General features: G+C 52.1%; 8 protein-coding genes across 8 annotated transcripts; 4 read left to right on the plus strand and 4 right to left on the minus strand.

Moving 5' to 3' along the window:
* Nucleotides 1-1361: 1361 nt before the first annotated feature.
* J4E83_001030 (uncharacterized protein) lies at nucleotides 1362-2371 on the plus strand (the record flags this gene model as incomplete). Its single annotated transcript, XM_049327987.1, has 2 exons — nucleotides 1362-1889; nucleotides 1946-2371. The coding sequence occupies 2 exons, from the start codon at nucleotides 1362-1364 to the stop codon at nucleotides 2369-2371; spliced, it is 954 nt and encodes a 317-aa protein (XP_049192505.1).
* A 313-nt stretch (nucleotides 2372-2684) lies between these two features.
* J4E83_001031 (uncharacterized protein) lies at nucleotides 2685-3188 on the minus strand (the record flags this gene model as incomplete). The annotated part of the gene is made up of 1 exon (XM_049327988.1): nucleotides 2685-3188. The coding sequence occupies one exon, from the start codon at nucleotides 3186-3188 to the stop codon at nucleotides 2685-2687; it is 504 nt and encodes a 167-aa protein (XP_049192506.1).
* A 775-nt stretch (nucleotides 3189-3963) lies between these two features.
* On the minus strand, nucleotides 3964-5559 carry J4E83_001032 (uncharacterized protein; the record flags this gene model as incomplete). The annotated part of the gene is made up of 1 exon (XM_049327989.1): nucleotides 3964-5559. The coding sequence occupies one exon, from the start codon at nucleotides 5557-5559 to the stop codon at nucleotides 3964-3966; it is 1596 nt and encodes a 531-aa protein (XP_049192507.1).
* A 1205-nt stretch (nucleotides 5560-6764) lies between these two features.
* On the plus strand, nucleotides 6765-8209 carry J4E83_001033 (uncharacterized protein; the record flags this gene model as incomplete). The annotated part of the gene is made up of 3 exons (XM_049327990.1): nucleotides 6765-7136; nucleotides 7190-7936; nucleotides 7997-8209. The coding sequence occupies 3 exons, from the start codon at nucleotides 6765-6767 to the stop codon at nucleotides 8207-8209; spliced, it is 1332 nt and encodes a 443-aa protein (XP_049192508.1).
* A 343-nt stretch (nucleotides 8210-8552) lies between these two features.
* J4E83_001034 (uncharacterized protein) lies at nucleotides 8553-8922 on the minus strand (the record flags this gene model as incomplete). The annotated part of the gene is made up of 2 exons (XM_049327991.1): nucleotides 8553-8698; nucleotides 8766-8922. The coding sequence occupies 2 exons, from the start codon at nucleotides 8920-8922 to the stop codon at nucleotides 8553-8555; spliced, it is 303 nt and encodes a 100-aa protein (XP_049192509.1).
* Nucleotides 8923-12549: 3627 nt separating this feature from the next.
* Nucleotides 12550-14091, plus strand: J4E83_001035 (uncharacterized protein; the record flags this gene model as incomplete). The annotated part of the gene is made up of 3 exons (XM_049327992.1): nucleotides 12550-12567; nucleotides 12626-13137; nucleotides 13185-14091. The coding sequence occupies 3 exons, from the start codon at nucleotides 12550-12552 to the stop codon at nucleotides 14089-14091; spliced, it is 1437 nt and encodes a 478-aa protein (XP_049192510.1).
* A 4048-nt stretch (nucleotides 14092-18139) lies between these two features.
* Nucleotides 18140-19390, plus strand: J4E83_001036 (uncharacterized protein; the record flags this gene model as incomplete). The annotated part of the gene is made up of 1 exon (XM_049327993.1): nucleotides 18140-19390. The coding sequence occupies one exon, from the start codon at nucleotides 18140-18142 to the stop codon at nucleotides 19388-19390; it is 1251 nt and encodes a 416-aa protein (XP_049192511.1).
* A 1005-nt stretch (nucleotides 19391-20395) lies between these two features.
* J4E83_001037 (uncharacterized protein) lies at nucleotides 20396-23350 on the minus strand (the record flags this gene model as incomplete). Its single annotated transcript, XM_049327994.1, has 3 exons — nucleotides 20396-21236; nucleotides 21482-22405; nucleotides 22509-23350. 3 exons carry the CDS (start codon nucleotides 23348-23350, stop codon nucleotides 20396-20398), a joined length of 2607 nt encoding a protein of 868 aa, XP_049192512.1.
* Between the last annotated feature and the right edge of the window lie 440 nt (nucleotides 23351-23790).

Below are 23790 nucleotides of genomic sequence, written 5' to 3' on the forward strand. Positions count from 1 at the left end.
TCTTGGGGCGCATGTCGGACATCGGGAAAACACGCAGGTGGCACCGATCTCAGCCAACGCCACCTAGGCAGTCGTGTCCTCGACTGCTGCGAAGTAATATTCGGAGGAGGACGATAATAAATTCGTCAGGGGAAGTATGCTCTCCAGCAGAGCTGCAAAAGGATTCATTCACCGCGGTATAGCCGATGTTCAGGCGCGGAGAGTATACTGCCGAACTGGGGTCGAAAGGAAATGCGCCTAGGAACGGGTGTTTCGACGATTGTCGGATACGGCCTTGGCGATCTTGGGCATCCAGATGCCTCAAACATCTCGACTCGACACTAAATACGCACCAAAAGGCTGAACATTTTCTTTGCCTGAGCTTGCCTTTGTATTCATGGCGGGCCTGACTGTGATCTTGTGGAGTCTGCTGCGGGCATAGCCCGAGACGTCAGTGGGTGAAGCATGCATTCGAACGACCCGTGGACTGTCCTGGAGGAGAAACAGGTGTAGGCAGCAGTATGGGCTGAACGTGATTACTCTTCTTCGTTTGACGCGATATCTTGGGAGTTTCGACAGGCGTGTTCGCGAGGCTAGTCTCAATTCAGCCTAGATACAGCCAATTTGTTCCTTCCCGTCTTCACCCTAGCTTACAACGACTTTACCACCTCCTCATGTGTCAGGTACACTGTGGCGCCTCGAGAATTCTTCCGCCCACTCATCGATGCCTAGGTATCGATATCACTGCGACAATTACAGCCACCACAGTCCTCTTTGTGACGAGCATGGCGATCTTCTGTTTCTCAAGTTTATCCCATTGGTGGTCTTTTTCTCCACAGCCAGCCAAGCATTCTGGACGATGCTGTCAAACGGTAGCGCCGACTTGTATATTGTTTCCTTCCTTCAGTTGGCTTCCAGGAACTCTTCCGAGGCTCCAGCGCTAATGCAGTCATTGAGGGCCGTCGGCTTTTGGGACTTCCCCAGGTATGCACCCCAGGTTTGCGATACATTTCCGGCCTTCGAGCCACAACCACATACTGGCTCACGAGACCGCTATACATGAATGTCCTTGGTGGATTATGAATGCTTCTTGAAACGTCTTGGAGGCCAAGACAAAAGTCATATATTCGCGGAGAAACTCCACATCTGGTATGCTAAAGATGGTTCCGCGATTCACAGTATTAAAGGGGGACCGAGTTGACGATCATGGAGCCTGTACAGATCTCAGCAATCTAAAACATCTGGTATAAAGATACCATTAGACACCATCAGCTATCGTCACCTCCAACACATTCTTTCATCAGATCAGAGTAGATCTCTATTCACTCTTTTACATTCATTCTTCCACCTCCAGTCTCATCACATCTTCCAAACACACCAAGATGCGCTTCTTCGAGATCGCCACAGTGGCCATGACCGCTGCCTCTACGGCGTACGGTGCACCTATGGAAAAGCGCGCTGCAGCTGTCGATGAGCTTGTTGGATTCGCCCAAGGCACCACCGGAGGAGGCAGCGGGGCTGGAACCACTGTCGCCTCCTGTGCTGAGCTCACAGCGGCAGCTAAGGCCGGCGGTGTGATCAAGATCAAGGGCATGCTCACTGGGTGTGGCATCATCCGTGTCGGTACTGCAGGCACTTCCATTCTCGGTGTTGGCAAGGACGCCGGCCTGACAGACAGTGGCCTCCAGGTCTTCAAGACGTCCAACATCATCATCAGAAACCTCAAGCTCTACCGTGCGCCAAAGGGAAAGGATCTCATCGACATCGAGGCCTCAACCAATGTCTGGATTGATCACAACGACTTCTCTAGCGTGGGTGTCACTGGCGATAAGGACACTTACGACGGCCTGCTTGACGCCAAGTCTGGATCCGATATGCTTACCTTCTCCTGGAACAAGTTCCACGACCACGTGAGTCTCCATAACACCTCTACGCTTATATAGAACACAGTACTAACGCCTATCAGTGGAAGGGCTCGCTTGTCGGTCACTCTGACAACAATGCCTCCAAGGACAAGGGTAAACTCCACGTGACCTACCATCACAACTCTTTCACCGGCATCAACTCGCGTCTGCCATCGATCCGCTTCGGTACCGGCCACATCTACAGCTCTTGCTACTCAGGTGGTATCTCTGGTGTCAACTCGCGCATGGGCGCTCAAGTCTTGGTTGAAGCCAACTCCTTCACCAACGTCGACAAGGCTGTTGTCACCAACTTGGACTCTGACGAGGAGGGCTTTGCGGTTGAGAAGGACAACATCTTCACCAACAGTCCTACTCAAATCACGCAGAAGGGCTCATTTGCGCCGAGCTACAAGTACACTGTGGACCCAGCGGCCAGTGTTTGCGCTATTGTGCAGAAGAGCGCCGGTGTAGGTGTTGTTACCTTTTAGGTCATGAAGAGGAGTGAGGAGATACAGCCCTAGTGATACATACTGGCTGGCCAGAGGGAGGAGCGCTGAAGGAGTTGCGAGTTTCGGTCTTGTGCATAGCTTTATTCGTGTATATAGTTACATTCCATTAATTAAACAGTTAGTCCTGAACATGTTTCAACATTAGATATGAGCATCAAGAGAAGCTCGCGCAGCGGTATGCATGTGACGATTGATTCTAGTATTGATGGTTGGGTATAGTTGATTCTCTTCTGGTGCGCTCCGGTTTCTTCTTTCCCACTTGTTCTAGCATGCGTCTTGCTTTCATCTTAGATTAACCAGGGAACACCCATACGATCGACATAAGCGTGGCAATAACGCCCACGATGACCAACACTTCGGGTCCAGCCTTGATGCCAACAGGCAACCCCTCAGTGGTAAATTGTGCCACAATCCCCTGTGTGAAGTTCTTCTCCGCCTCCGCTAGTGCAATCTCTGTCCAGTTCCCGCATCGGTTGTTCAAATCCGCATCGGCCGTAAGCGCGGGTAGCTTCGCGATGGCAGCATCCATCATGCGCGCGCTGGTCAGCGTTCCGACATTGGCCTTTTGCATAACGACTGTACGGTAGGAGCCGTTGGCGCCCACTGTCGACATGTTGGCTGTGCGTTCGTAGTCGAGACATAGATCGGCTTGCGAGGGTGTGGCGGAGACTTGGCGAACTTCAAGTTTGGTATTGAGTAGGCCGCCGGGGACGATAGGAACAGCATTGGGGCCTGCAGCCGCCAGATGGAAGACCGAGAGGGCGAGGAAGAGACTTGTGAGGAGCGAAGAGTGCATGATGTCGTTGTCGATGTTTTCGTGAGCGGATTCCTCGGGAGTGGGACAGCAAATAAAAAGAAGTAAAGAATTATTAGGTGAAGAGTATTTTGGTGACCGGCACGCCTCAAGAAGTGAATGAATGGACGAACGAAAAGGAAAGAAAGATCGTTGGTGGTGAGGCTTGGTACCACTGCCTGAGGTATACCAGAAGCTCGGGATAGGAAAGAAGGCGACAAGGGAAGCAAAAGAAATCAGGCCACTTTACCGTGATATATGAGGCCGCAAAAACGATGATGGCTGTCGTTCATACCGCGCTGCGACGTGGATTGCCGGATAAGGGGTGGTTATGAGGCTCATGGTGTGTCAGGTCACACGGAGGCTCTTAAGCGCCCCTAGACAGGCGCCAGGGTGCCTCGTGGTATTCAATGGATCGCGCCGGCTCGCCGTCATTAGCATAAGCACCAGTGGTCATTAGCGGAGCTTTAGAGCGTGGCTGCGATGAAATAGTTAGTCGCGATGGAGACTGTGGCGGTAAGATGGGTTGCGGCGTGATGATGGAATGATTGGGGAGCGGCGTTAGTGCGGATGATCGTCATCCGCGCACGGGTATTTTATGCATTAGGGTCTAGCGACAGCCCCAGAAATCTCCCTCTTTGGCGTCCTCAGTCTGATATGTGACAGCCGCTGTCATTGTGCGAAACGGCGATTACTTGATCAGAGCCACTGTCCCCTTTCAGGCCGCGCGACGCGGCATATCGACGCTCCTACTCGATGGCTCAGCGAATTAGTACTATCACGACACGAACGCGTCGAAGACCCCTGCGTCGTCCAGACTGAATGTCCCCGACATGAGCATGTCCCAGTCTTCTGTGAACTCCGGTGAGAACTGGAAGTCGAATTCTTCCATACCGCTGCCCTCCATGCCGGCAGCACCAGGACGCGGCTCCTCACAACCAGCCAATGCTTCCAGAATCGGTATACAAACCTGAGCAGCGTCTTCTGCGGCTCCCACCAGTAATGCAGGCAAATCTGAGTTGTCTACATGATGACTTTCCGCGTCAATCCAAGCACCGACGAGCCGTAAAAGAACGTAGCCCTTCATACCAGTTTCACCGGCTTCCATACAGCGGAGGTACCAATTGGCAGCGTCATCGACAATATTATTTAGTGATGATGGCAATGCGTCAAGATCACCTTCGTCTTCCTGAATTCGCATCCGCAGTTCAGCAGCCAGGAATGTCGACCCGTGGAAAGTATACATTCGGAAGAACCCCGCTGTGCACATGCACATACGAACAAAGTCGGTCTCGCTCGGACGACGTGAGCTCTCGCTTGCGTTCGGACAAGCCATACTCCAGATCTTGAGCGAGGAGTCGACAGTAGCTTTCCTCGAATAGGCATAGACCGGATTCTTGAGTGCGGAAGCGAAGAATGGAAGATGTAAGCAGGTAACGTAGCGCTGCATTATGAACTCTACAGCTTGAAGAGTAAACTGTGAGGGGGACGAGCTGGTATGTGAGGTGTATGCATGTAGGGTGCGACGCAAGAGCTTATGTGCAGCTCTCAGATCCGAATCGATACGAAGCGTCTCCTCATATGTCCCGCTCGAGTTGATGTCGTTCAGAAATCGGAGTACCGCAAGCCGAGCCGGAAGAGTCTTGCGCAGAGCTATAGCAATGGACGTATGCGTATACACATGATCTGCTCTTGCAATAGGGTCTGCTTCCAAGAGTTGCTCATCGTCCAAATTGCTTGGTGGCGCTGTATTGAAGTCGTCCGATGAGAGGAATGGCGGACCGCCCGATCCCATGCTCATTTGAAGCGACAACTCCAGGATTGTATTCCATATCCGGCGGCGCATCTCAGTCTCAAGAGCTGTCGTACTCGGAAGCTGTGACGGGTCCTTGTGCAACCCAACATATACGGCTGCTCGATACACCGCGCCCGCTGAGATCCACACAAGCTCAGAGCCAACGTCGACAAGCTCTCGTGCGATCAGGAGTAGGATGCTGATCTGTAGATATTGGATACCGAGTTTTGATTTGAACAAGGGCGATGACAGCCAGGTCTGGGCCTCGAAGACCCATCTCACCGCGTTGGCTCGCATGCACACTTTGTCGTCGTAAATCATGGCTCCAATCGCCAAGACCAACTTCAACATCATTATAAATGGCATGTTGGGTTCTGGTTTGCCTTTCCACATGTTGTCGTATGCATGTTGGAAGCTGGGAACATGCAGCACGCGGTAAAGAGTCTCCAGGGTTCGGAGATATGCAGCGACGAGGTCATCGCAAACATGCTTCGGAGGAAGGTCTCGTGTTGGAGGCGTAGGCCATGTTGGGGAGCGTTGCGATTTGATGATCCGGGCTAAGGGCTTTGCTCGATGCATGCCGGTGATTACGTTGGGCGTTCCGCTTTGTAGAAAGGGCTCAATTGTCTCGATGATATCACGGAATATTACCTAAAGATGGGTGTACGAAGTCAGTGGTTGTCTCACATGCACTTCGTACATTGGTAAATACTCACGAATCCATTCATCCAATGGCTCTGTCCGAAAACTCGGTTTTTGTGTGCAATGCCTCGAGAGATTGCTGTACCGCTAGGCATCCGGGTGTCTTGGAGTACATTTACTGTACAGGCAAAGCTGCTGACAGTCTGTACAGTGTGCGTCGACACAGGAGTCGACGAAGATGGCGAGAGGGTAGTAGTAGTGCATTCAGCTCGCGATAACCTGTCTTCCAACTCGGCGATACGTGCTCTCATAGCATCAAGTTCGAAAGGACTTCGGTCGGTGCCAGTATTGGGCGCTGTGACGGATGAGCTTGAGGGTATGCTAGATATGCTCCTGGATGTCGGGCCTCCGATGTACGGTTGGATGGGTGTGAAAGGCGCTGTGGCAGGCCTATCCTGCACTCCAGTTTCGTAGACACAGGAGCCAGTCTTGCTCTTCAGACAGTTACTGCATGGCGTTTCTCGATTGCAGCGTAGCTTTCGCTTCCGGCATAACGTGCAAGAGCTGGATGTGTGTGTTAGCCTGTGTCCTTATACAAGGAAAATCCAAACAGGTCTGCAGACTACAGCAAGGTAAAAACGTGCAAAGTGGGCGACCTGACGTCGATGCAGGCTCCACGGTGTTCAGCGTTTTCCTAGGTTGACCGGATGAACTCACATAGTAAGCCTCTTGCGTCTGCGGCTGAAGTCAGTCATTGTGCGTGTGGATTTTTTGTTCGGTAAATGCAAGTTAGATCTACGGCCCAGAGGGAGTCGGTGTAAGGTAATTATAGCGGAGCGGGGATAACTTTTCGGATAAAGCTGGATTATGTATCTAGTGGCGCGCCTAGAATGCCCATGTACCTTACCCTGCATACATATACACACGCCAAATCACGCCTTTTCGGAGTATTGACCAATCAACTTGCAAGACTATCTCCAATCTCCGGTTGTGCTGGAAACCTCCCTTCTTCTCATGACGATATGATAACCAACAAGATTGTGTATATAAACCGTCAGGATGAGTGTTGTAGCCCTCATAAACTTCCCGACAGTCTTAGAGCCACAGAACTTCAATCCAAGCCCTTCCAATACAAAGTCAGAATGTCCACAGCTCAACCCAGCGCAGTTGCTGGAACCAGCACTCCTTCCATTCCCTCCTACGATGTTGAAAAAGCATCTATTGAATCAGCCCGCGACAACGGCCAAGCAACCGTTGACGCCGAGATCGCCGCTCTAGGCCCTGCTCCTGACGGTGGCCTAACAGCTTGGTTGAACGCTCTAGGCGGCTTCTGCATCTTCTTTTGCTGCCTCGGCTTTACCTCCTGCTTCGGCGTCCTACAACAATACTACTCTACTCATCAACTGAGAGACCACAGCATGGACCAGATTGCGTGGATAGGCAGTCTCACAAGTTTCATCCAGTTTGCTGGAGGTGTTGTTGGGGGTCCGATGTTTGATCGCTTTGGTGTTTGGGTGCGTATTTTCTAATGACATGACACTGATCTCGTACTGACTTGAACGAATAGATGATGCGACCTGCGACACTTACATACGTCCTTGGTCTCATGATGCTGTCATTGTGTAGCGAGTACTACCAGTTCTTCCTCGCGCAGTCTGTCCTTATGGGTTCCAGCGTAGTCTTCCTTCAGACACCTGCCTTTGCAGTAATGGGACATTACTTCGACAAGCGACGCGCCGCCGCCCTCGGTATCGTGGTATCAGGGTCCTCCATCGGCGGTGTCATCTTTCCAATCGTCCTGTCCAAACTTCTGAACGACTCGTCTCTGTCCTTTGGCTGGTGCATCCGTATCATCGCTTTCATCATGCTTCCTTTCATGATATTTGCTTGCTTCGTCATCAAACCGCGCATACCACCCCGCAAGACAACAGTCTTCCTTGGCGAAGCATGGAAGATGAAGCGATACGTGTTGCTCGTTGCAGGACTGTTCTTCATGATGATGGGCATGTGGATACCGGTATTCTACCTCCCAGTCTATGCTGTCAGCCGAGGCATGAAGCCTTTGCTCGCATCGTACCTCCTCGCCATGATCAACGGGTCCTCCACGTTTGGTCGTATCATTCCGGGAATCCTCGCGGATAAGCTGGGCGGCATGAACATGTTCGGTTTTGCCGGCATTGGCACCGCCATCGTGGTGTTCTGCATCAACGAGCCAACGACTAACGCTGGTATTATTGTCTACTCGGTCATGTTCGGTTTTGTATCGGGTACCATCATATCGGCTGGTTCAGCAGCCATTTCTAAGTGTACAAAGGTAAGTTGACTTTACGAAATGCATGAGACATACGCTGACTTCGTCTTTTCACCATTTTAGGACCCGAGGAATCTTGGCACGTACATGGGTATGGGTATGGGTGTTGCAGCATTCGCTGTTCTCGTCGGCCCTCCAATCAACGGCGCGTTCATCGATCGATACGGCGGGTTCAAAGAAGTGTCGATTTTCAGTGGCGTGATGAGTTTGATGGGTGGGCTTATTGCACTGTCTGCTAAATTCGCCACCACGGAAGGTATCTTGGGGAATGTTTGAAAGGGTGTGGCGAGGGATCTGTCTGTGGAAGGCGAAGAGGATTGTTAGCCTAGATGTAGGGGCTTCAGCTTGAAGGGAAGTAATTAGGTGGTCATAGATTGAATTGATTGTCATGTCAGAGGGTATGAAACATTGAACCCGTTACGCCAGATAACCGTAATGAAAACCTGTACATCATCAGCGGCAGCCGATCCCCACATATAAGATGTCTTGGTAGCCATTCTCTTCCGATCTGCCCTCGCGACGCCACATGCGCTCGTCCCAACAGGCGCGTAAGCGTATACAGATGCGCGGTCGTCTCGGGTGCGTGAAGCCTTGTATGCGCGTAGCCTATCTGGCTCGTCTATGCCGGGATGGGCTCGTAGGTGTTGTGGGCTTGGCGGTTGGAGAAGAGGTAGTAGATGATCATGCCGACGACGGGGAAGAGGAAGACTACGAGGGCCCAGAGCACCTTGTTCGGGACGGGACGGTTGGACTTGAAGATCTCGACTACAGCACATGTTAGCTTTGATCGACGCGCGGCAACCGTGCTGTAAAGGGCGTTGCGGGTACTTACTCCACGCGATAATGTCGAGGACGAGGACGATGAATCCAATGATGCCGCCACCGGTGCCAGCTTGCCAGGGCTTAGCTGACTGCGCCGTAATGGGAGCTGCCTCGGCGAGCATGAACATGGACAGCTGGAGGAGCAGTGAGAGCACGAAGTTCATCATGATGGCGGTGATGGGTGATGTTAGGCTGAAGTAGGCAAGATGAAGCGTGAATGGGTGCAGAGAGAGAGAGAAGACGAGTGTTGCGTTGTTGACGGCTGCTGCCTTGTATATGAAAGCGGCGGGGCGGAGCTCGAGCTGTTTGATATCCGCACAGACCTACGTCACTGGAAATCCCACTGTCACGCGACATGCTTCCAAGGTACACATGCATCATGCCGCAGGAGAGACGGTATATCACTGTTCTTAACACACGCAGCGCGTCTGTACCCGTGCTTACTCCCCGCATTCTCGTCGCCCTCCAAATAAGCAAAGACAAGGTTCGAGAGACGCGTGAGTGGCGCGTTGGCCCAGCCACACAGCCAGCCTCTGCCCGATCGATCACGCCGCAGAAGGGAATAGACATACGACAATGGGAGATAGAACGGCAGCCGTCCTGTTCAGGTCAAAATAACCTATGATATATCTGATTGACAGGCTAAGTTCTATGTCTACCCGCATGCTTCCAGAATTGGGTCGATAGCCTTGACAGGAGGACGGCTTCGATACAATCACACAAAAGTCTCTCTTCGCAGCACAGCCCCTCGACATTACCCATTCTCTCTTGCCGAGGGTACCCTCCACTGTGGCGAACTTACTGAAAAGCGCAGAGAGCATCTTCCATGCGCTCTTCATTCTTCTCCCATCCTCCCACACCTGTTGACTCTGGTAGACATGATATATTTCCGGGCTTCTTCACCAAGGAGAAGATCACACCTCAACCAACGAGAGCTTGCGTCAGAAGCCTCTCCTGCCCACTCAGGTAGTTGCGTTTTTCCAACCAGCGAAGTTTCCCCTTGGCCCTTTTCGAACTCAATTTGACCTGAGCCCCCTTCAAGGCGCTGGGTACGTCCTTCGCTATCTTGCCTACATCTTCGACGTGCTTGACGACACTCTTGCCCACCTTGCCTGTTGTAGCCTTGAATCCATCCTTGCAGACGGTCTCGATGACCTGTATAGTTGATCGGCGACGGGTTCTTGGCTCGACACCGAAGAAGGGATAGGGATCGAATGCTACGTATTTTGGCGGCGGATCGTGGTTGGTTACGCCGTCGAATTGATACGGGGATGTTTGAGGTCGACATGGAGCGCGGTGCTCAAGCGCTGCCGCTGCCGCTGAAGAAGCGAGTGGGAGGCTGGCAGTGCGCTCATGTAAGCCGTGAAGCATGAATGGTCCAGGTCGATGCAGCGCAAGGTTGTTCTCGCTCGCAGTAGCGCTTGGGAGATAAAACCCAAACCGCCGTGCATCACTGACACCACTGCTGTGAGCTGACCTTCTCCGCGGCCCAGACTCAAGTACCGCTGTATGTATTCCTGGTATATCTGCGACAGCGGCAAGGGTTCGGGCTTGGGACGAAGGCCGAATGCGAGGAGACTCGGGAGAGGAAAGAAGGGCCGTATCGGGCGAAATGGGACCTGGCGGTAGGGTTGTCGCGTCTTGTAATGTCATCGCGTGAAGCTCATCTCGTAAGGCATCCACTCCCGCATGTCTTCCAATGCTACTAGCAGATGAAGGCAGCTGGGAGCTCTCATTGAACGGCCACATTGGGGTTGCCCACCTGCTGCTGATGTTGGGCGAAGCGGGAGAAGCAGCTCATGAAGAGGCTGCATGGAGGAGGGGTGAAGAAGAAAGCATTGTGGGGTGTCGCGCCATCGTTATGCATGTTGTAATTGCGATAGCCGGCTCCAGCAGGAGAGTTGGCTCGCAGTGGTTGATGCAGAGTGGTTCTGGTCCGCTAAGTCGTAGTGTCCGGCTTGTATCCTGCGCGTCGCATCGAGACTGTCGACGGTGCTCTAGATCTCGAATGCTCTCCGGAGGGTGCCGTCCGGTCTGGTCTGCTCGTACACGGCGGGTGCGCGCGTGTGTGTACGATGGGCGAGAGATGGTGTTGGAACCAAATGACGACAGCTCCAGCTACCTCGGTCCTCTTGGCAAAAACCACGCCCTCGAACCGACCTGAAGCGTTACCCTCTCACCAACACGACACAAGACAGTACAGTCATCATCCTTTTCCCAACTGATTGAAGGCCTAGGTACCTTGATGTGCTTCCTGCAACGCTGTTAGCATCGAAACGAGCGGCGCAGGCTGACGGACGCGCCACTTTCTCGTGCAACGTATGTACCATCGCATAATGCATTCAGCATGCTCTGACGACTGTGCAGACAAATTGCAGGCCATGTAGAACTTGGCAGTATGCATCTTCACATGATCGGTAGTCCTCTTCGCCTTGAACGCCGCGGCGCGCGCTTCACTATACATGCCGAGGAAAGGACATTGCTGGCTCGATGAAACAGCTCGCAGGAACCTGGAAACTATGGCAGATGCTAGAAATCCTTACAAGAGAGACCTTATTGGTGCTGGTGCTGATAACTGAGCTGATGCGTATCCCTATGGCTCCTGCTGCTAACAGCAAAACATGTCAGCAGCTCATGAGACGACACGAGACGACATGAGAATAGGCACATCTAATCATCGTACGATCAAACGGAAATAGTATTGCGGCAGAAGTAGCCAAGGACGCCCTAGTGCTCAGTGCGGCCGGATATGTTGCTCTCTGGTAGATGAGCCACCGCTATCCATAGTGTATGAATTACGGTACCCAGCAGCCTGTTTTAACTCTGCAGGTACCCCTTACCGCGTGTTGGTTTGAGAAGCAGGTAATAACCGTGCAGTACATCTGGTCTCGCGTCCTTGCGGCACAGCATATGGCGACACTTGGAATGCATGGCACTGGTTCGAGAAGGAGCGAGTTGTTCGCACGACGCCCGATGCTGCAACGCTCTCGTAAAGGACTACAACGGTCGCCGATGTATTTGCGCAGTTGAGGAACCTTCAAGGACTGATTCAAAGAGAAGCCTGGTAGTAGATCAGCCTCGCGGCGTTGGCATGGACCTAGTGTTCGGATACACGGACCACCACCGGGATTAAATCAGCCGCCAACAACGGCTACACCGCAGCACGCAAGAGTAGGATGATAATATCCGCCCATCTTATCGCCAAATTGCGTTACACAGGACGATGTCGTAAACTCTCGTACATAGGGCCTTCGGCAGGCTGCTCGTCTATCCAATCAGCCCCGATCCTGGCTTATCATTCAGGCCAAAGCGACTATACCCCTTTGATCCTGTCTCTTATCAGCCACCAAGACCCTGAGAGCCTACCTCACCCTTTAGTACAAGCGCGACCGTGGCTTACGGGTCCTTGGCCCTTTGAGACATCCAGTCCGGCGCGTTTGATTTCTTCGCATTCCTTCGCGGCACCGAATCTCAGGCCAAATACAGCCACCCAAGCCAGAAGCTCCACATTGTAAGCTCGGCTCCATCACTATGGGATTTGGAACGCCCGGCTTATCGCTGCCAAGACGGGCCATGTTCGACGTTGGGGGCACAGCAGCTTCGCATGTGTGGGCGTCAAAGGCGAGCAGGGGCTCAACGGCGCATCAATCTCGGTCCCTGGAAATTGGCGGAATGGCGTGAAAGAACGGGTGGGAAGATATATCAGCCTGGAGAGCCCCTGCCCATCCCGTCTTTGCTTTCCAGAATACCCCAGAGGTTCCAGTCCGGGTCGATATACCGACATGTCTTCAATCATGGAGCCACCACCCACCGTAAGTATCCCCAGCTAGGACGGCAACCTGCCATGCAGCATGAATAACAATTTTGTAGCCCGAGTTCGATCCGGCGAAGCCCAATGGCGGCAATCCAGATGTCGAGAATGTCAACCTTCAGTACACAGGCCTGGAGTTCCACTACATCTATCTCATGATCATGGCTTTCCTTGTATTCCTCATCATACCTGGAATCGGCTTCCTCTACTCTGGTCTTTCTCGTCGCAAGTCGGCCCTCTCCATGTTATTCCAGTCTTTTGCAGTCATGGGAGTTGTTACCTTCCAGTGGATGTTCTGGGGCTACACGCTCGCGTATTCTCGCACTGCCAGTCCGTTTATTGGCAACATGGATAACTTTGGCCTCAAGAACGTCATGTCTGCGCCATCTCCCGGCTCATCATTCTTGCCCGAGATCGTCTTTTGCCTGTATCAGATGCTCTTCTGTGCATGCACTGTGCAGCTCGTCGTCGGTGGATCATTTGAACGCGGTCGCATCCTACCTTCGATGGTCTTTGCCTTCTGCTGGGCGACTATAGTATACTGCCCCATCGCATGCTGGACATGGAACGCGTAAGTCTCGCGATTATGATCATCGAACTGAGCTAATTGGATCATAGGAACGGATGGTTATTCAACCTTCCTTCACTTGACTTCGCCGGTGGAGGTCCCGTTCACATCGCGTCCGGCTGGTCCGCCCTCGCATACGCTTTCGTCCTCGGCAAGCGTCTACACAAGGGTGACAAGATTCACGGAAAGGCTCACAACCCCACACTGGTCTTCATAGGCACTGTCTTCATCTGGTTTGGGTGGTTCGGCTTCAACGGAGGTAGTGCTCTCAATGGCACAGTCCGCTCTATGCTGGCGGCGTTCAACACCAACACCGCCGCTAGTTTTGGCGTGCTTGGTTGGACATCGGTTGAGTACGTCCGTACCAAGGGTCACTTTTCCGTCGTCGGTGCTTGCTCTGGAGCCATCGCTGGTCTTGTTGGTATCACTCCCGCTGCAGGTTATGTTTCTGTGTGGATTGCTGCCCTGATCGGCTTTCTCACTGCGGCCATCTGTTCTCTTTGCCAGAACGTCGACAAGTGGATCAAGATCGACGAGGGGATGGATGTATTCAAGCTCCACGGAATTGGTGGCATGGTTGGTTCATTCCTCACCGGCATCTTCGGCCAAGCCTGGATCTACGACCTTGACGGCATGGGTCCCTACGACGGCCTCGGTGGCATGGACGGTGTGGGCGTTCAGATCGGTCGCCAATTGGCCGAGATCGTTGCCATCGCCTCCTACTCTTTCGTCGTTTCCTGCATTCTTCTGTACATCCTGAAGTTCATCCCTGGTATGCATCTTCGCGTCACCTCTGAGGCTGAGATGATGGGTCTGGACTACGACCAGTTTGGCGGCGAGCAAATTGGTGACTGGAGTATCATGGACCAGAACCACTACGAGGCGAATGTCAGCAGCTCAAGCAGCCAGAATGTGCCTACATCTGTTCCTGCGGCAGCGGTCGGAAAGCAATCGTAAGAGTTAGTGGTGAGCGCCTAGTACTAGGTGTTGGCGCAGCGCGGGCAGCGCTGCAGTTGGCTGTTAAAATTACATAACAATTTCATAACGAAGGTTCTTCAACTGGCCATCATCACACGGTGTAGACAGAGACTTTGTCAAATCCATAGATTTATCACTGATAGGTATATTAATCATCTTTCATTCCCTAGCCTCAACTATGCGTACTGTACGAGAATTCTTGCGAAGTACAGGGGGAGAAGCTGCGACGACTGCAGAACCTTGTATTGACCCATCTGAAAGCGTCGCTCGTGTTCAGCGGGCTTAGATATGTTAACAACCTTTCTCGAAACGGTTCGCAAGCGGTAGCTCTCAAATTCATCATGCATTGGTCGTTACGCTAGTTCCGAATAACTCCTTGATGCTACGTGGTAGCGGCGGTAATCTTGGAGGAAACAGATCATAAACTGTATCTTCATCTGATGAATCATCATCTGACCCAAAGACGGTCTCTCGACGTCTGGCGGCAGGTCGGTGTCCGACGAAGGGCGCTCCGCTCAGAGGTGAAGTCATTAGAGACACCGAACGTGTATGAGAGGGTCGAAGAGCCGCGCCGAAATTTGGCTGTAACGCACTTCTCAGCGTGTGCGACAACATAACTTCGGACTGTCCGGTCGAGCTCGTGGTCTCTGGAAGTGGCAGGCGCATCCGATGTCCACGGCCACATATGAGCGAGCTGACTGATATAGGAGCTCTTGATGTTATGTGAGGAGATACCGAGGATGACGACATAGACGTTGAGCAGCTGCGCTTTGATAATGAAGAGCTGAGATCCGTACTTGAGGAAACCTTAATCGGCATTGTGACATGTAGAGACGCATGCTTTGTCGTGTCCAATTTACTGACATTGAAGCATCCATTGCCGGTAGCAATCATATCATCAGAAAGTCTCAGTACCACCAACTGCGCACGTCGCAGCTTTAGAGACTGCGCAACGTCATGCCGAAATGGGAGGAGTTCCTCAGCGCCGAAGTCGCCCGTATGCCGAGTGAGTCCGGCGAAGAAGTCTATCATGAACTTTTCGATTTTCGTGTGGGTGCCCATGTGGTCCTCCAAATATAGGAAGGGTTCGTGTTCTAGGGGTATTTGGGCGTGAGCGTCCAGTGCCTCAAGGTAGAATGCGCGATAAGTATCTACGAGCTTGTTTTGTAATCGCACATCGTCGAGCATGTCTGCGAGATGCCACGCCTTGGCTAGCTTAAGCATCGTGCCGCAGCTACCTGTGAGCTGCTTTAAAGGGTTTTTTGCACTTGGTCGCAGTCGCCGTAAAAGACTGCTGCTGCGCATGTAGTCCAGTATGATCTCAAAGACAGCGGCGTCGGTATTCATGATCCTGCATCCCTGCACGAGACGCGCGCGCAGTACTGGACATGCCTTCAGGGCCGAGCCAGGAATCTGAATCAAGCGGGCATAGGGTGGTTTACCCACTCGAACTTCGATATCGTTGGTGTTCGGAGCTTTATTGCGCACCTTCGCTGGAGAAGTATAGACAGTGGCTATATCTGCACTTGAGGAGCTTGTAGAGGACCGTCCGTTAGAGTAAGACTGATCACCGAGTGTCGCCTGAAGTGAAGTGAGCATTGTCGAGATATAATTGGGGGTTTTCTGTTCGGGTTGAAAGCGTGGGATAGAGTTGAATATTGAGGCGGGTAGATCGTGCCACCAATCTCTAATGTTTGTTGGAAGCTGGAGAAGTGAATGAGAAAGTGGTACAGCATTAATACACATGACCTGTATATGAGATCCCATGGGCAGGGCTGTCAATACGACTTGAGAGGTTCAGGATCCGGGGTTCCTCTGGTTCAGTGGTGAACGAACCAAGGTACATGCTTCGTTAAATTATCTACACATTTTGCTTTATCTCAAGCTGCGTCTGACGTTGGGCACCGGGAGAAGCTCACAAGTGTTGAATACGTCTCTTCAAGTATAACTCAACATGGTGTACATAATCCGCACAGTCTCCGTACTCATAGAAGCCATATAATACATACGGGTGCCCTGCGGATGTTGCGAACGCCGAGGATGGGTGTAAACAACACCTTGTGAGAGTAGCACCGCAAACTTCATCCGCTGTGTAATGCTGGCATCTGGGTTGGCCGATCGAACGAACGTTCGCGAAGATCCATTGCACGGCGAGCATGGTGTCGTGGGAGCCACAGTAAAATACTGCTGCGTGACCTATGAGCAGCTCGAAGTTACCAACAGCGATTGCTGGATCCCAATTGGGAAGCTCCTCGGAATGCACGGTCCATTTGCGTTGGTAAAAAAAGGCGGTGCTACGGATACGCAGACGTAACTGTTGTGCGAAGGGGTGCACTCTTGATCTGCAAAGATTCAGTGGTGATGGATGCTGATGCCCAGGTGTAGAAGGGGGCAAAGGGAGCCGGCACGCCAGGATCAGGAGACGGATGTGCACGGCCCATACGCTAGTCGGCCCGATGCCAAATGCAAACCTCGCGTCATTGCCCCTACATCTCAACCACGCGCAACCGTTACTCGCGCCTCATGTTTGCATCCAAGATCGCCGGGTCGTCATTGCGGTCCGCGTGCTACGCGTCTCGGTTTCCGGCGGTTTCTACCTTCCGTCCTGCTGTATCACAACTCCGTCACCTTTCCAAAAACCGCGTACATCGTGACCAGCAAAGGAATGATGCCCAAAAGCCTACACACGAGCAACCAACTGTCTTGGTAGACGTATCACCAACCATCGATCATACTGCCGAAAACGCAACACCTGAAAGTCCTAGGAGGGTTAGGTATCTGCGCCCCGCACTATGGGCTCTTTCGGTATCCTGCGGCATATTTTACGGTCTCGCCTATCTAGAGGCCAAGAGGGAGCTTAAAACAAAGCCGACATCTAGTGGAGGGTGGTTTCAGGCACCGCAATGGAACACAACACAACGCGGACCTCCAACCCCAACTGAAGTCATAACTGGAGCGTGGACCGGTCTCGATCCCATTTCGCGAGTCACGTACGGACTTATCGGGGCCAATAGCGGTGTTCATCTTAGCAGCTTTCTCGTGCCTAAAGCCTGGGATGCACTATGGCATACACCCGCTCGCAACGTCAACTACACTCAATTTACATCCATGTTTGTACATGCTGGAGCTTTGCATTTTTTCGTCAACATGTACTTCTTGAACAACTTCATGGCACCAGTCGGATACTCGCGACTGTTCGAGGGTAGCCCGTATCATACGTTGTCGTTCTTCCTCTCGGCAGGTGTGCTGTCGGGCTTTGCTCAACACTGGCAGACATGGAGTACCCGCATACCTTTCCATCGACGGCCCATCCCCGAGATCTTCATCAAGTCCGGAGGTGCATCAGGAGCACTTTTTGGAATATTAGGGGTGTTCTGCATGCAATACCCGAACGCTGGAATAGGGATATTGTTCATTCCAGTACACTTCGATGCGCAATATGTACTGCCTGCGATCCTTCTTTTCGATCTCGTTGGCATCATTCGCGGTTACAGCTTCGTGAACTTTGGCCACGCAGTAAGTTCAACGCGCATGACTCCACGGGACTTACTAACATCATTAGGCTCACTTCGCCGGCGGGATGCTTGGCATAGCATATTCATACTTTGATGGTAAAACAAACCTTTGGAAACCGCTTGTGCGCCACTGGAAACGTCGCCTACAGTCCTAGATCGTTGGGGGATTGAAAATCATGAAGGACAAATCAAACGACCAGTTGGAAAGCTGCAAACTTTCAGACAATGTACAACGGCGTCGAAAGTCCTAACAAGCCACATCCACGATGGACACTCCTCTCAGTACATGCATTAGGACAAAGAACACAAACATTATCAAACTCCACATCTGTCCAATGGATGCGCAGTCGTATTTACACCGGAAACATCAGACGATGTATTTCTTTCACGTGGTACAAACCGATGATACTGTGGCCGATAGCTTATAAGAGCAGGAATCTCACAAACCCATTGTCTTCTCGAAAAAGACATCGCAACCATCAGAGACTCACACGACCATCCGACACTAAAACATGCCTTTCAAGATACCGAATGACGGTGTCACTATTACGGTCAAATCCGACAACGGGCACCTTGTTCCGATCGAGCTCAATGATCGCGTACTCAGAAACTGTCCGGTATTCAACGCAATGCCCTCGGGTACCATACTACCAAACGTGCAAGTGAAGCCTTTTCAGGTCGTGACGAGTTATCTGGACGGCGACGATCTCCCGGCGGTCTTCGCGAGTCGCGTCGACAGTAGTGCGCCTTTGCTCCTCTTCGCTCAAACGTGGGCGCTCGCGGCGCGACTCGGTCTTCCTATCTTGCAGAATGAGCTCGTATCGGTCGTGACCGACGTTCACGCCAGAATCATTAACGGAAGCGGAACAGACTCGCGCTGGCAGCACACTGCCGATGGGTCTCTTGTCGAAGCTTTCCGGCATCTCCGAGAACAGGTCGGGGCGAACAGTCATGCCGAAAAGTTTCTCATATGCTTTGTTGGCCGCACAGCACTGTTCGTCAGCGAACTGGACCAAAATCTCACCCGCGAACATCTGGACCCTGCTACCCGAAAGAAAATATTGGACGAAGCACGATCCTTCGGTCTGGATCCTATCAAACATCAGCCACAAACGTTCCGTATCAACCCCCAACAGCCACCAAACTATCGACCCCTTGAGCAAGACTGTAACGATACAGGTATGGCTGATGGGTTTTGGTCACCCCCCGGGGCGTCACGCTCAATCACCAGGGACGACATGTGGAACCTGCCTCCACAACACCGTAAATCTCCGAAACTCATATACCCGCGGCCACGCAGCCCGCTTTCCAATCGGTTCGACCACGGCTCAGATCCATTGGTATGCACGCAGTCTGGAGACCCCAGTGATCCAGATCCGGGGTACACATCGCAGGCCATCAATTTCGATGATCCCAATCGGCCCACTAGCGCTGGTGTTAACGTGATCCGACTGACAGGTCAAGGCCCAGGCGGCCCACGATCGCTACCTTCCCCGGCCAATCATCATCATGACACCACATTACCCTACATCATCCAAATCACGCAGCACAACGATAACGCTCATGGAAACGGGAACCACACTCACTATGGCGACAAACACAGTACGACTGCACATGCTCAGGGTGGTAGTAGTGGACGCTCAAACCGGACTGTACGAGCAGTAGCGGATAGCGGAGAACGGCGCTACAAGCTCATCAGGGAGAGGAAGGGAAAGCAATCCAAATGGTTTTCGCTTTTGGCATACGGCAGCAAGTACTACTAGGAGCAAAGCGCGTATTGCGAATGCCTTTGGTTTGATTGGTAGACTGTTTGTTCACGTTCGCACATGCCGATGCGTCATTATCATATAGCTCCAGTCAATAACTCGCTTATCAATCAAGACCTTTTGTTACCATGGAACGTTCAATCTTTATGCGCGATACCACACCCCAAAGAACCAGCTCCTGACCCTCTTCCTCTTGCTCATCCTGCTTTTCGCACTACCTATCTTTAGCTTATCGCTTTCCTGACGAATTAGCTCTATGCTATTGACGGTGCGTAAAGCAAGACCACCCAAGCCTTCCACATCCACATCTTCTTCGCCCTCTTCCGGAAATTCCCAATGGCACTTTTGTTCCAGATTGCTTTGACGAGAACAAAACCCAATTTTCGTCCTCTTTCTTCTCTCGACGATGAGACTGTCGATTGCACGGAGAGCTAGGGGAGAGGTGACTTCGGCGTCTTCGATCTCCTCTTCAGTTGTGTTGTATCGTGTCTCTGGTCGTGGAAACGAAGGCGCTCTTGCGTGGCAGCGTGTGAGTGGGTATGTAGAGGCGTGAACATGGCTGTGTGCGGAGTCGGTTGGAGATGACATGTCTGCGTGATGTGCGCTTGATCTTTGGATTTTGGAAATCGAAGGTGCTCGATAGTAGTTGGAAGCTGATATGGCTGTCGCTTTGATCGAGGCTGAAGATAACCGGTAGTGTGGAGGGCTGAGATTGAGTAGAGTGTAGCAGAGGCAGAAGGGATGTTGAGAGAAGAGAATTAGAATTAAGAGCAAGAGCAGACGACTTATAGCAGATTAAAGAGTCAGAGCCGGTGGCTTCTTTTTCTTTTAAACTATGGGAGCCATGATGATGGTACCTTGGTTTGATGTGTTCCACACATTGGTTCCAAACATGCCATCTCCTACTTCACATTACTCATCCCTCATCTCTCATTGGAAGCGCGAACTTTACGTCAGATGTACCGACTGTACGCCAAAACAGCCACTCGTATGGTACGGGCCTCAAAGCCCGCGTCGCATCTCACCAGATATCGGGAAGTCAAGGTCGGCTCCCGCTAACTGGACGCCAAGAGCCCTAATCTTCTCTTTCAGTTGCTTCTGTAACTGTGCAGGCATGGAAGGCAGCCCACCAAGTTCTTTAACCTTATCTCTAATCTCGGGAGGTAGCAGTGTCAGGTAGTCCATGTCGGGTGAGCTCATCATCTGCCTAAACTTCTCGTCAAACATTCCTTCGAAATCTTCCGCGTTCAGCCCATATGAAGAGCTGCAAAGATGCTCCGTGGGGTAATCAGTATAGCCTAGTCCACGTAGCGTCTGACATGCGAGTATCTTCATCTGCTGTTCACATGATGTGCAGTACCAGCGCGACACCTTCTCCACACCGAGCTTCTTTACACATGACTTGTGAAAGTACGTAGTAGTACAGTCGCGATGTGAGCAAACGACAGTGTCCTTCGCGAGTAATCCGCCCTTTGGTGCGGTAGCACGACAGTAGCAAATGCGCTCCGTACCTGAACGCTCGAGTTCGTTGTGCTGGATATCCTGTAACATGACCTGAGTGAGCTCCTCTTTGTTCAATCCGTTCTTTGCATAAAGTCGCTCGAATCGAAGCTCTTGAGCCATTAGTGCTCCAGGATTGAAGCCATTCTTAACGTTGTCGTACTCCTTCTGCAAACGGTCAGGTACGCCATCTGGGCTGCGATTGCGCGCTCGACTAGTAGGGTCTTCCATGAGATAGCTGATCAGGTCATCGTCTACTAGCATCAAGCGGCCCTTGGTCCGATGATCCTTCTCGTACAGTGATAGTAGTTTCTCTCCACGGAGGCGGTTGAAAGGTCCCGTGCTACACAAGTCTAGGCATGGCATCACCAGGTAGCATTGATCTCCCAGAGGATCAACACAGGGACAGTCTATGTCAGAGTCAGTATCTGCTACCAAGTGCCAGTTGCGATGCACTTACGAGGCTCATGGAAGGGACAATCAAGAATGTCATTGTTCTCAAACGAACATGATGTGCTATGTGAACAACCATCCCATGATGGCGGGAACGGATTTGTGAGTTGATCGCTAATAAATTTGCGGGCAAACCTAATCCAGTGCATGTGCTTGCCGTGTTTTGTGATAGGTAGTACAGGTTCAGGCAGAGGTACTGGAGACACTCCCTGAGCGAATGTCGTGTCCGTGGAGATTGGCTCTGATACTACCTCGGTGGAAGCATCGTGATCATTGGCGCTCTCCTTGTACGGTAGCACATCTTGAGAACTATCGTGGTCCTTGTTGTAGAGTATAGTCTCAGGTAGCATGGAAGCAGATTGTGCTAAGACGTCACCCACGTCATAGACGTCTTCAGTGGCTTCGTTTCGGAGATCAGGAAGACTGATAGCTGCCTCCGGTATAGACTGCTTCTTTGCCTTGCGCTTCGCCTCTCGTGCCTTCTTAGCCTTCTTCCTCTGCGAGATTGCGGGATGGCCGTTGGCAGAGTCTTCTGTCCCGGTCGTAAAACTCTCGGGTACTGACATACCCCAAGCCTTCGGAGGCTTCACTGCTGGAGCTGGGCTATAAGGCTCATTTGAAGAGCTCCGCGAGGCTGAGAGGTTTGGGAAGTCGCGCGAATCGGAAAGCCATGGAGTCGGTCCAGGCCGAGGAGCACGAGCCGGAGGCTTACTTGGAATGTTACCCCAAGCGCGCGTCTTTGCTACCGATTTTGTTGGCGTCACTCCATTTGTGACGACTTGCCATCCATCAGGAGCTTGTTGTGACTTCTTGATCCTGCCAGGCACTGTAGTCGGCCCCCGCTCTGGAGCCTTGACGTTGATCACCAGAACCGCAGCCGACTGTCTGTTCAAGGTTGGGGCGGGCGGCAAAGGTAATAGCGGAGTATGATAGGGCTCGATATCTGCATGGTAGAGTCCATCGTCGCCGTTCACGCGCTTGTGGTTGCTCTCAAGATGCCTTCGGTCGGAGATGTCAAGGGTACTAGACCGCGGCGGCGACTGGTCATCGTCCTGATCACTGTATTTCTGTCAGTTTTGAAAATGAATGAGTTGCGCAACGAACTTGGGCAGCGTCTTGTCGCAATTTTGTGGGACTAAAGATGAGGGCAAGGGCAACGAACCTGACCAGTGGAGCAGTCTCATCCGTGGGGGTGATACCGCCACTAAAATCACTCAGACTAGACGCAAACTTCTCTCCAGTTTTCCAGTCCTTTCCAGTATACCTCTCTTCTACAATACCGTACGCGGTCTTACTAGTGTATCGGAGATAGCCTGCTCGTCGCATTCGCACTTCGGCATTGTCTTTCTTGACCAGAACGATGTCCTCCAGGATGGCGTGCTTGAACGTGTCGACGAGGCCTTGGAACATCTTGAGTTCTTTCCCTTGTAGACCCTTCGTTTTGGTGTTACGCCTGAGTAGCTCGTTGATACGGAAGGTTTCCAAGATGCGGTCCATTTCGGCTTCGAAGTCAACGTTTAGAGACTCGACAGGTGCCTCGGCGAGCTTTCTGATTCCCTTGCGGCCGACTTTCGTGCTGTATACATGGGCGTGGTACTGTGGAGTAGTCAGTAATTTGGACAGAGTAGATACCAAAACAACAGACTCGGCACCTACACGAAGCTGTCGCTCAATCTCCTCGATCTCTTCCGGATTCCGCGGCCCGTCGGCGTCGTTGCTCGTTATGCCCTCAGCTGAATGTACAACAGAGTCGATGTATCTAATCTCCTCCTGCGTAATGACTCTAGATCTACTAGCCGCTCTTGCTAGACGCTTTGCATCCTTCCGCTCACGCTTTGAGGATGGAGTGTCCTCATCGCCGAGATCTCTCGCTCTTCCACGTTCGTCTAGCTCAGATTCGTCCGGCACGATGTTCCAGTCGATCTCGCCACAACTCTCATAGACGGCTCGTAAGCGCTCGGCAATGTCGTGATGACGCTTGTAGTGTTGCTCATCAATGCCCATGCAGTACTTGCAAGTATGACCGCGAAGTCGCATGAACATAGCCTGGAGAGGTTAGTGCATCGTTCGCCTTGGGTATATCCCATGCAACGAACCTGGTGGAAGCGCACGCATGGCTCGCTGTGCTTGCCGAAACAAGACGCCCTCGCGCCGGGGTGGCTCAACGGACGCTCGCAAAAGCCGCAGTGGTGTCTATTGGATTATCATTAGCGACCGTCTGCTTTGGGTGGTTGCCTTCGGACTGCGTTCCGGTGGCCCAAACAAACAAACACCGGGCTCAGCAACTCACTTGAGCGCCTCCGAATCCTCCCACTTGAAAAGAAGACTGTTGACCATGTTAATTCTGTCTGCGCTTTCGAGATCGATCGCGACCTGGGAAGGCAGAGCCGCTAGGATTGGCTGCTTTGAGAGTGTGAGCGAGAAATGCACGGGCGATTGAGACG

Source organism: Alternaria metachromatica (genome assembly GCF_023757995.1).
Source record: "Alternaria metachromatica strain BMP 0045 chromosome Unknown scaffold_2, whole genome shotgun sequence".
Taxonomy (NCBI): Eukaryota; Fungi; Ascomycota; class Dothideomycetes; order Pleosporales; family Pleosporaceae; genus Alternaria; species Alternaria metachromatica.